This window comes from Pelodiscus sinensis, chromosome 3, assembly GCF_049634645.1.
Source record: "Pelodiscus sinensis isolate JC-2024 chromosome 3, ASM4963464v1, whole genome shotgun sequence".
NCBI classification, from domain to species: Eukaryota; Metazoa; Chordata; order Testudines; family Trionychidae; genus Pelodiscus; species Pelodiscus sinensis.
In genome coordinates this window covers 116294377-116306788 of record NC_134713.1, presented here as the reverse complement: position 1 = coordinate 116306788, position 12412 = coordinate 116294377, and the positions used below count along the sequence as shown (strand labels likewise).

Below are 12412 nucleotides of genomic sequence, written 5' to 3'. Positions count from 1 at the left end.
CAAACAAAACCTTGTTTCACACAAACTGCTACAATACAAGTTGGAAAGGATATATATTTCTATTAAGTCTTCTTTAATAGTTTTTCAGATACAAATTGCCCCTGCTATTCAAATTGTTTCCAGTGCAGTCTATCATCAGTAATGGACACCAAAATTGCTGGGACCAAGAAACTAATTCAGCAAGTAATCATCTGGTGTTTATGACACCCACTCCAATGTGGAACTATACCACAACAATTAGTGAGCAGGCACATAGGAAAGAGACCAATGCATTGCAGTTAACCAGTTTGATTCAACATTGATTACCACGTCCATGTAATAATTTGTCTACTTAGTTGAAAAAACAGTATTCCATTAAAATATTATTAAACAAAATGTATTTTTGTATCAAATATTATTAAAATAAAATACGCATTCCAAGTACAATTTCACACTTGCACCTCAGGAATGTTTGCAAAAAAAGTACAAGGACTTCATTATGTACAATGTGCCATTTAGAGTGCCTGTTTAATTATCCAGATACATGAAGTTTCAGAGTAGAATTTTTTCTGCATTCTCTTTTATTGGGTAGCAACATAATTTACTGTGTGCACTTCTTAGAGCATTTTGCAATGCAGAAAACTTTCCTGTGGTCCCCATAGAAAAAAAAGATGTGATTTGGAAATTAAACAGTTTTGTTATGTGTAAGTGGATTTTTACATATTAACTTGTTAAAAGACCTGTTCAAATAGTATATTAGTAAATACTATAACTGTAAATACCAATTAGTAATTTAAACTGGTTAACTATATCCACAAAAGCTATTTTAAGTAAGTGTGTGGGGACTATCAAACATATTTTGATTTGATACGCAGTAAAATTATTTTCTAAGCGGTTGATTTTCTGAAGTATTGTATTTAAGGGTTGTGTTATACTTCTGTTTACAGTTGCATAAAATGTAAATTAAATGTAAATAAAAATGTACTTAAATTGATTCCATTTTATTGGAAAGAACTGCAGTGCAGTAGCTTTGCTGTAATACATGTCTTTTTCAAAATCTGAGACATTTTGCCCCTCCAGAATTAAACATACAAAAAACTTAAATATAGCAACACTGAAGTATGGTTATCAAGCTCAAGCACCAGAAATTCATCTTAAATAGTTGCCTTTTTATAGTTGACAAGATTTTTGGTTACATTAAGAATACATTCATGCTCAACAGTAACATTAATTTGTGTAGAGAGAGTTATTGTACTATTAAGGTTTATTTTCCTTTAGTTTTTTTAAAAAACCCTGTTGTCTGCTGAGCAAATGTTCATTACTATACATAAATGAGAATGAGATGAAAATACCCACTCTATGGGAAAAGTAGGACAGTAGTTCATAGATAATAAAAAATAATGAAAACCATGAAAACAAGTCCTTCCCAAGAAGGTATAAACAAATTTTTAGGCACCTCAAAGTTTAAATGCCTTTACTATTTAAACATGTTACGCATTTTCTATAAAACTGTAAATTCATAGCTATGATGTTATATTACTTAAAACTTTTTATACTGTCTCAATCAATTTTTGGATAGCAAAGTATTTATAGCAGAAGAAGAGAACAGCTCAAAAAGTTTTTTGTACAAATGCAATTTGTTCTAGAAATATCTATTTTCTCTATTTTACAGTTTCATTTGTACAGCTATGTAAATTAAAATAGATGTGTAAATGATATTAACAAATCTAATTGCATAACAAAATACCTAACAAATTAATGGACAAATTAGAATATAAATCTTTGAAAATAACTGAGAACTTTTCACTTTTTAAAATAAAAACTTTATCAAGGACTCAGATGTGTAAATTAAAACTTATCATAACAAATGGAAAAAACCTCACAGTTTTGAACAGATGCTATTCCCTCCCTGAATTTTTATTCCCAGACAAGTAGTGTGGTAGTTCAGAGAAATAAAAATTGTCAATATCTGAGAAATAAGTGATGTGCATTAAGGCATCTCACCAGACACCGGCTGGAAATTATTGTACATTTAAGATCACAAATATGGGAGCCCTATCCATGCTACAAACTAGTAGAAATTAAAAAAAATCAAGTTTCTCTTTAAGTAATTTGCATAGAAGTTCAAAACCAAAAATTTACTACTGCATTTTCATCACTTTCATTCCCCGTATTCATGTTGCTACAGTCGTCCACAGGGTTAAAGATCAGAGGTAAAGAATCCTTGTATTGAAAAGGCTATTTCTCAGAGGCACAGTGCAACAACCTTAGCATTTTGTACTTTCTGTAGTCTGGGGTTGGCAACCTTCGGTGCACAGCCCAACAGGGTAAGCCATTGTTAGGTTGATAGGCATTTTATGTTGGCTGTGTGCAGGCACGGTCCCCCACAGCTTCCAGTGGCCATGGTTTGCTGTTCCCCTGCCAATGGGAGCTGCAGGAAGTGACACATGGCTGTGCCTGTGGATAGTCAAAATAAAATGTCTGACATACTGCCAGCAGCTTAACACGAAGGGCCATATGCTGAAGATTGCTAATCCCTACTGTAGTCATTAGGAAATGATCAAGCTTGACCTTTGGCTTTTCAGAAGTTATTCTCCCCTGAGCTTGGTTGTAATGACAGACTACAGAAGTAGTACAAAAAAAACCCCAAAAACAAACAAAAAACCACACACCTCCACAAACAAAACAAAACAAAAAAGTAAAAACTGTATATCAAGTAGGAAATAAAGTAATCTGTCAGAAAAATCTGTGACGTTTCAGAAGAAAAGCAGGTTCCTTGCTTTAGAGACACAAAAAGTATAGTCCAGTAGTAACATGTGTTCATAAAAAAACAGAAGACAGTTAAAAGATGTGATAATGAATCAGGTGCTTTAAATAACAAATGGCAAATCTCAATGAGATTTACTGTGACTTCAAAATGGTTCAACAAAGAATCAAACTGGTTTTTCTGGGTACACCATCACATGATTTACCAATATACTGGCATCTTTGCTCTTTTGCTGTGAGCTGACAGTGATTATTTTAGAGAAAGAGAAAGTAACGTGTGAAATTAGTAATGCAGATGCTGAAAGGCAAGTGGCAAGACTACAAGAATAATGCTTCAAATAACGCTACTTTGTTCCCACCTCTACTGGCACCTATCCCCAAGGTAAAGGCCAGAATGACCAAAGCCAATTTAATAGTAGTGTGCAGAATGTCAGCCGACAAACAACATAAATACAAGTCATGTGTTATCTGTGGTCACGTTCTTCAGGGTTAGTCCAGTAACTCAAGACTTTACATTCTTCTGTCTTTGTTTGTTTATTTTAATTAAACATGTAATGGTTAATAAACAGACATAGTCCAGAGTTAGTAGGTTGGTATTATAACATTTATTAAAATAATGCTATGGGTTAATAGAAACAGCAAAGAACCAAAGAATTAAAATGCAAGCTATGTAAAAACCCAACTAAAACCCAAATATGTCTAATGTATTCATCCAGTAGCTAACTAAAAGCCCAAAAAAGACAACACTCCCAATATAATAAAGTACTGCAAAACAATTGGCAATTTTCAGTTATCAAAATTGTGGGTTTTGCATTTTTGTATCCTTTTTTTCTCAATCAGGAAAAAAATTGAATGTTTTATATAACATACATATAAAACAAGATAGAAAAATACATTATAAACTTGTAACAATGGCTGTAAATACATTATCTTACATGTTTCTCATAGGCAATAGGTTGGTTATGGTACATACACAGCATGAAACTACTAAGATAATAAAGAATAGACAAATACATGTCATCTGTACTGTTACATACAAGCGACACTCCCATCTACCCACTCTAAAAAAAAATTACATAATACTGTCAGAAAGAAGTCCTAAAACTACATATTTTAATAAAGAAAAATTCAATAAAGAATTATAATACTGAGAACCAAGGCATTCAGAGATTTCAAAAGTCATGCTTTTTTAAAAAATTTGATCCAAAATTTTGTCAACTATGTTTTCAAAAGTATGTTCATTCAAAGCAAACATTACTATTAAAGTCACACTTCTATTTCGTTCACTTACTTTCCTCCCTTTGATAAACATCTAAAACTCCAGGCTTATCATAGTTGAGATTAATCTGGATCAAATACTGGTATTATTTTAGCAAATCTCTTCAAATGTTTGAGTGTCGCAGGTTTATTAAACCAAACAAACAAAAATCAAAATGGCACAGCATATATACTGTAAGTAAAATCAAAACAATTGTATGTGTAACAGGAAGACAAAGCTGGTGGCATGATAAACACAAGCTAGCTGAATACAAAAGGTTGAATGTCTATTGCATAGTAAATAAACTGATAATTATTTCCAGGTGAGACAAGATGTTAATGAGGTCACCATACAGGTGCCTAAACCATAAGCCCTCTTTCTTAGCTTACTATTGACCTTTGATTTGGAAGCTATGAAGGTTTTCAGAAGGAGAATAAGTTGACAAGAGGGGAAATAAATCATCACCTGATATTTGCCAAGTCTAATACTGAGCCATTAGCAAACTGATACTTGCTCAATATTTTCTAATTCAACACTATTCAAAATAATGTCTCAGCTCGTATGCTGGTCCAGTTAGATGAATTTTTAAATAGTTGATGAGTCCCTTCTGCTTTTCTTTAGAGTAAATTTTTTTGGGACATGCATAGGTCAAACTTAAAATTAGTTAAATGAGTTCAATTTAATTATCCACCAAACTTTATTCCGTGGATAAGTATAAGGTCTGCTATACTTGTCAATATTTCAAATGAAGAAAGCTCCATGCTAACCCCTGAACAAAATGGAGCACTTGCTGTCCTATAAATATTTGTCAGCTAATGCTCTCATTTAGAATGAATCAAAACGCTTTGGTTTAGATTGAGCAAGTATACAAAATACAACATACATTACCTATGGTTTGAGATGGTAAAAATGTTGCAAGACTAATGAGGGCTATCAACTGATAGAAAAATAATCACATGTTTCACATTATAAGATTTGGCAAAGTTGCTTCATGCTAATATGGCAAAAATCAGGTATTTCAAATGGTCAACTCATTTGTCTTCCTTTCCCAGCTTCTTTTCACATACTGGGCGACTAAGTGGCATGCATTAACTTGTTGTTTGAGGGAGGAGCGGATTATACAAGACATTTGACTAAATGACCATGAAGAAAATAAGGCACTTCCTTTTCTTTAGACTTATTCCAATACTTAAAAAATAAAAAAGAAAGACAAAAAGGCTCTTTTGGTCATTTGTTTCTTGACAACCACCAGAAAAAATTATTTAATGAAATAAAGGGTTTCTTCTTTGTTCTTTTTTTCTTTTTTTATAACACTTGAAAGTATAAAATGCTACATTTCCAAAAATATATTTTTTCTGCACCAGCACCCTTGTATAGTAAAAGTATCTACTTTTTTGTTCATTTTGTTTCAATGCACTACACTTTATCTACAATTTCATTACATGTATACAGCAAATAGGCAAGCATGGCTTTTACATCCTTAATGAAATTTTTCTATACAGGGAGGTTTAAAAAAATATTTGAACAGTTTGCCCAGTAATGTGACACATAATGCATGTACCTTGTTCTCGTGTAATCTTTTAAGAAAATTTAAATATGGTTAAGGTAATCTTAACTCAGATTTTGCTTTCGTAGTGTTGCTGTTTTGTTCTTTGCATTAACATAGTTGTAAAAATTCATTGAAATCTATCTTTCATGGCACACGTTCTTTTAAAACATCCAATTTGGCAGGCAATAGAAAAAAGGCTGCAACTTTTGCCCTTTGACGGCACTGGTAGTGACTAAACAGCAAGTCAAATTTTGAATACTTTTTGGAATCCCTTCACCAATGACATCCCTGACCAAAGGTTCATGCATGATGCATCATCACACAGTACATTCAAAGAGAGCTTTGACTTCATTAGGAGAAGAAAAAGATTCCTAGAAGTCGCTCACAGTAACTGCCTCTGTCATTGGGTAGTTAAGGGACATCTGTCTCCATCACTTAAGTGAGGCCTTCTTACCGTTCGTTTAGGGTGGGATACTAAAGGACGATCAGTGCTGAGGGATGAATTGGACCTTATTGCTTTACTACTATTCAGTGCAGGTTCTAGAACCACTTTCACCCAAACAGGAAAAAAAAGCTGAGTTGGAGGACAATTTCTTTGTCTTTTTTGTTAGATGGTAAGACGAACGGACAAGTGCCTCAGCTCGCTGCACTGAAGACAGGCAAGCAAAGGCGATTACCAGTTAACTGATCAGCAGGCAGGCATGGTCAGGTCATCATTGGGTGAAGAGTTCAGAGGTCAGAAGGTCATAGGTTAGTTGCCGGTGGCGGCTGGGTGGTTAGAAACAAAAACAAAACAAAACAAAAAAACAAAATAAAAAACAAAAGAGAAAGAAAAGATAGAGAAGAGATTAGTTTCAGCTAGTGACGGCTTAATGACAACATGAAAACTAATCACAACTAATAAAAAAACAAGCATGTTTAATTCTGACGCACTGATTGACACCATCTACAGAATGCAATAAAATCATGACAGGCTTGTATCATGATTTAAACATATGAAGGAGAAGCCCACTCCCACAAAACTGGTTAACAGGAAAAAATAGAAATAAAATACAACTAACAACTAATGGTTAGTAGCAGTCGATGAAGGAAACTGGAAAACAAAAACAATGAATAGTTTTTGGAACTTGGTAAAAGAATTTTGAAACAACAGTCAGCGCAAAGAATCAGTATCTGACTGCTATTAAGCATTAGTATTTTCCCAGGTGCAAGCATTAAAGCACTATTAATGATGGATGTGATTATTAATAACTGTTTGTTAAAAGAAATGAATCTAAAGACTAAATTTTCATAAACAATTTGGTTTAACATAAACTATGGGCCAAACAAGGTTTCTTTTGTTCAATAAAATTTTTATTGCTTTTCAATTATTCTATTTACAAACAACATGGAATTTCTTGGCCTCATGATACAAAGCAATACTAAACTGTGGTCTAGCAGTGTAGGCATCATCATGGGAACCAGGCAGAGGCTAAGCCTATAATTTTAGCCAGCATTTTCCTGTTGAAAATACTATTTTACACATATAGGACACTTTTAAAATGCACTTGCATGTAAACACTGTAAAAGTCTTGCCATTTTAAATTCTATACTTCAAAAGCTCTAAGTACATCAAAAAATAGAGAAAGTATCTAACTGATACTAATAAGGCATTTAAAACTAGAGACAGCTTTCTTTATTCATTTTCAAAGCTAATACTCTGCAAATACAATAAAATCTGACATTTCATATACATTCCTGCTTTATATTTTTATATTTTAAAAGAAGCCACCTGTAAATACTATTTTCTTTTGCAAAAAACAAACAAACAAAAAAACAAACAAAAACCACAAACAAACAAAAAAATTACAGTAAAACATAAAAAAGTTCTCAAGTGGAAAGTTATCATTCCCAATGTTCTTGAGTTGTTCCTTCTTTAATCAATCATTCTCTCTCACATTGTCCTTCACCAAACTTGGTCCACTTAACAGTAGTACAATTTTTAAGACTTGTTCAACAGCTTAATCATATCTAATAAATTCTGAGGTTTGAGTTTTTGTACTGTTGCCATTCTGACTAAGGCAGAGGAGATGAAAGTGAGAAAGGTATTCAGTGCAATGTCAGATTTGTGCCATTTCATAAAATGAAATCTAGTAGGTGTGATGTTCACAGATAGCATATTTTTAATAATCTATATCATGGGTTGATTTACCTTCACATAATAATAATGGTTTCTATGGCCTACATTTAGGATACAGTTTATAAGCACTAAAAATTACTACTGTAGCTTAAATGAGACCACATAATCCCTGAATTTGTTCAAAATTCTGCTAAGTGGGATTTTAATTAAAACTGCTGTTGCAAATATAAGCCAAAAATAATAAAAATAAATATTTAGTGTGGCACAATCTCACCACTTTACAGGTATACGAGAAATACAGAATCTTAAAGCATTTTTTATACTGATTGCAATTTTGATTAAAATGGTATTAAAATTTTATATATATAAATTATGTGACAGTTGGTTTTGATAAAAACATTCAGAAAAATTATCAGCATTAATATTTCTTGTGGAGTATATAATCAAAGCAAGCTACCTTTTTAAGATACCAAAACACCTGTGATACATCCTCTGCCAAGTCCCTGGCCTTCTACAGTACACACAGGTTTGTCAACTGTGCAACACCATTTACAGTTTATTACAATTAAAATCAGTCAGTCTCTCTATGAATCAAATTCAGTTTTGGATTATTTATAGAGCAGGATCTTATTCTTAGTAGAAGTGAACTATATTTGTCAATCCTTCACCAATTATAAATGTTTGGTTATAAGAATAACATGTTTGGGGGCTCTTGTTTTAAACGCAGTGCTTATCCCTAAAAAGCTATGTAAAAAATGAAAACACACTCAAAGAGTGAATACAGTAGTACTATATAATAATATGAGAACCAGTTTAAAAGTTTCTTGTACTCCTAGACCCAAAGAATGCATGCTTATTTTAAGTGATATTTGACATCTGTTTAAAACTCTTTCATGTTAAAAAAACTAGTATTTTGGTTTGTTGACATTGTTTTTTAAATATCAATAATGGCAACATAATCCATGTGTGTCATAAATTGTACAGAAGGTACAATGTTGATCAAATTTTGGTATTTAAATTTTAGAGCCAAATTTTAAAACCCACATTAAACCTCTTCTATAAATTGGTTGTAATATGCCAAAAGCTATTCTTTCCAAAAGTTACCCTCCTCCTAAACTTCCAAAAAGTGTGCAAAATCTGATGTTTTAAAACTTGAAATAAAGTGAAATAGTGTAACCTATTTTTGCAATCTATTTTTTGTAATGTAAGGTAAGGATTATTTAAAACTCTGTTCATCAGAAATTATCAGCATAGTTTTAATTAAAAAAATATACAGGACACAGAACTATGTGTGTCGTTCATCAGAGAACATCTGCTTGTATTCTTTTTTAAAACATACAAATTAACTTTGAAGAGTTGTACAGATGGACAATCTACCATCAAAGAAGGGGCTATTTCTGTAGAAAGTGAAGTTATCCCATTATTTATTACTTTCAGTTCAATGATTTATAATTGCAACCACTGCCAAGGCAGCTGTACAGCTGACACAAATTAAAAATATAAAAAATTAATAACTACTACAACTCTGGCCTATTCAAATAAAGTAGCCAATAGATTAAAAATTCCATGCCCTGCTACAAAGATTCAGGCACCAGCTGTTCAAGGGAAATACCTGCCTAAACAAATAAGCTTTTCAACTGTGGCATGAAGGACACCAAATCTGGGCTCAGAGACCATCACTAGGAGCAGATTTTAGAGACACAGGCCTTGTATACAAAATGCCTTGCTGACCATCTTTCAACATGGGCCAGCATTACACTATAAGGGAAGGTCAGCTTAAGGTACACAATTCCAGCTATGTAAAAAAAAAATACACTTCGGCACAGTCATCACAGCAGGAGGTTGACAGGAGAAACACTCCCATAGATTTTCCTTAGTCCTCACGAGGAGGAGTAGTACTGGTGCAGACAGGGATGCCCTCAGCATTCAATTCAGCGGGTCTTTATGCAATGAAGACGTGGACAAAGAATAAGAACAACCCAGCAGACTAACCACTGTGATGGGATGTAAGGGGAAAAGCAATTTTCCAGGTAACCATAGTTTTTTATATATCTGTGCCTTTCCTAAAACATTAAAATGTAAAGGACTACATAAAATGTAATACATATCTAAAGGCACATCTATACTGCAGGTCAAAAGAAATTAAGATACGCAACTTCAGTTATGTCAATTGCGTAGCTGAAGTCAAAATAGCTTAACTCAGCTTTTGGTGTTGTCTATACAGCAGGAAGTCAAAGGAAGAAACCCTCTTTCTTCGACTTCCCTTACTCCTTGTGAAATGAGGGTTACAGGAGTCAGACTAAAAAGTCTTCCATCTCGAGAGTATTTCGAAATAATGGCTTGCTGTGTAGATCAGTGGTGTTCAACCTTTTTAAGCAAGAGATCACTTTCTGAATTTAAGTGCAATCCAAGATCTACCTTGTACCCAAATACCCTTGCCCTGCCTCCTTTGTGCCCCTTCTCTGAGGCCCTGCCCCTGCTCACTCAATCCTCCCTCCTTCCCCATCCTCTCTCACTTTCACCAGGCTGGGGTACAGGCTCTGGTCTTGGGTTAAAGAGATTTAAAGTGTGAGAGGGGCTTGGGGCAGGCAGTTGGGGTGCGAGAAGGTTCGGATGCAGGGGTGCTCAGGGCTAGGGCAGGGACTTGGGGAATAGGAAGGGGTTCATTACTGGGGTAGGGGTTTGGGATGTAGTTGAGCACTGCTTACCTCAGGTGGCTCCTGGGTGGTGGTGCAGTGGGGCTAAGGCAGGCTTGCCCCTGTCCTGGCCCCGCACCACTCCCAAAAAGCAGCCAGCAAACTCCATCCCAAGTCCTGTTGTGCCCCCCTTCTGCTCTGTGGAGATAGGATACAGAGTGGGAGAAGGGGCACCTTGACATCAGTGCACCTCCTCTCCCTCCCCTGCCCAGCAAGCAGGAGGTTACCTGGGTGGGGGTCAGCTCCAAGGCAAAGGGCAGGAGATGAGCAGCAGTGAGGGAAGGGGCAGCTGAAGTGCCGGCACTTGATCGCCTCTTGGCCAAACCAGTTAGGATCACCTGTCAGAGGCTCCAAGATCTACCAGTAGATTCCGATCTACTGGTTGGTGACCACTGCTTTACACCTTATTTCTAGTCTGAATTTATCTAGCTTCAACTTCCACTCATTGGATTTTGTTACACCTTTGTCTGCTAGATTGAAAAGCCCTCTTATCAGTTTATTTTGTCCAGATAGGTACTTATACACTGTGATTAAATTATCCCTCCCTGTTCTCTGTGATAAACAAATTTAACTCTGAGGGAGAGGGGACTCAATTTCTTGAAATGTGAAGACTGGCGTGCGTTTGGGAGTAAGGCTTCAGGGTGGTGGATTTTAGATCCTCTATCTCTCCGTTATTGTAAGGCTTGTGTAACAATCAGTAGAGACCTGCAAATCAACAGATATCTGCTTTATATCAAGAGATATCTACATACATGAATGTGGACGCAGATATCCAGTTCATATTCGTGGATATGGATATGGGTGTGGATATACATTTTGTATTCGTGCAGGGCTCTTAATGTATATTCTAGACCAGTGATCTCCAACCTTTTTAAGCACAAGATCACCTTTTTGAATTTAAGTGCAATCCAGGATCTACCTCACACCCAAATACCCTTGCCCTGCCTCTTTTGTTCCCCTTCTCCAAGGTCCCACCCCTGCTCACTCCATCCTCCCTCACTCCCCCATTCTTCCTTCCTATCATCAAGCAAGGGCAGAGGGTTGGGGGGCAGACTCTGGTTGTGGGTTAAGGGATTTGGAGTTTCTCTGAGCTGAGCCGGGGCAGGGAGTTGGGGGTGTAGGAGTGGGTTCAGGGTACAGGCTCTGTAAGGGAGTTTGGGTTGGGGGGGACCTCAGGGCTAGGCTTGTGGTGCAGAAGGGGGTTTATCACTGGGCAGGCATTCAGGATGCAGGCTCCAGCTGGACACTGCATGCCACAGGTGGTGCAGTGGGGCTAAGGCAGGCTCACCCTTACCCTGGTCCTGTACCACTCTCAAAAGCAGCCAGTAAACTCCCTCCATCCTAGGCCCTGTTGTGCCCCCCTTGATTCTGTGGAGATAGGCTACAGGATGGGAGAGGGGGCACCCTAACATCAGGGCCCCCTCCTCTCCTTTCCCTGCCCAGTAAAGGGGACAGCTCTAAGGCAAAGGACAGGAGATGTGCAGCAGTGCTGCAGCTGAAGTGCTGGAGGCTCCAAGATCTACCAGTAGATCCCAAACTACTGGCTGGTGACCACTGGTGTAGATGCACATTCTGTTATTTCGAAATAATGTCAGTTATTCCAAAATAATGCTGCTGTGTAGACATACCCTAAGAGAGCCCCTCTCTTTGGAATTGATGTTTGTGGTTTCCATGGTACTCTGACGCAGATCTTAATGAATTAATAGAAGTAGAGGCATAATCTAAATTATAGAGTGTATAAGCTAAATTCTATGATAGGAGTAGACATGCCTGTCGTCTGAATTTGGCTTTACGAATATCAAATCAATGAAGCCAGTGGATATCCTATTTTGCTGAAAACAGGTCCTTAGGATAATAATACTTAGCAGTTTCAAAATGCTTTGTATCTTTTAAGCATTGTACATTATTCCACACAACACCTTATGAGGTAGGAAAGTATTATTATCCTTACTTTACTGATGGGAAGGTGACCTGCCAAAACTTACACAGGAAGTCAATGGCAGAGTTTAGCTAGGAGGCTGGGTGTTACATTGCACAATCTGCAC

At 36.1% G+C, this 12412-nt stretch overlaps 1 protein-coding gene across 9 annotated transcripts in view; it reads right to left on the bottom strand.

Moving 5' to 3' along the window:
* Window positions 1–3331: 3331 nt before the first annotated feature.
* The window catches only part of QKI (QKI, KH domain containing RNA binding), a 265388-nt gene continuing 256307 nt past the window's right edge, over window positions 3332–12412 (bottom strand). For 7 of the 9 annotated variants that reach the window (XM_006115169.4, XM_006115170.4, XM_006115171.4 and 4 more), the window contains 2 exons: window positions 10380–10500; window positions 3332–6320 (listed from right to left, as the gene is read on the bottom strand). In XM_006115169.4, coding sequence (XP_006115231.1) covers window positions 6266–6320; window positions 10380–10500 — 176 coding nt within the window. In that variant the 3' untranslated portion in view covers window positions 3332–6265. Of the gene's footprint in view, window positions 6321–10379; window positions 10506–12412 lie in introns of all 9 variants that reach the window. The other 2 variants (XM_006115173.4, XM_006115175.3) reach the window with 2 other exon arrangements.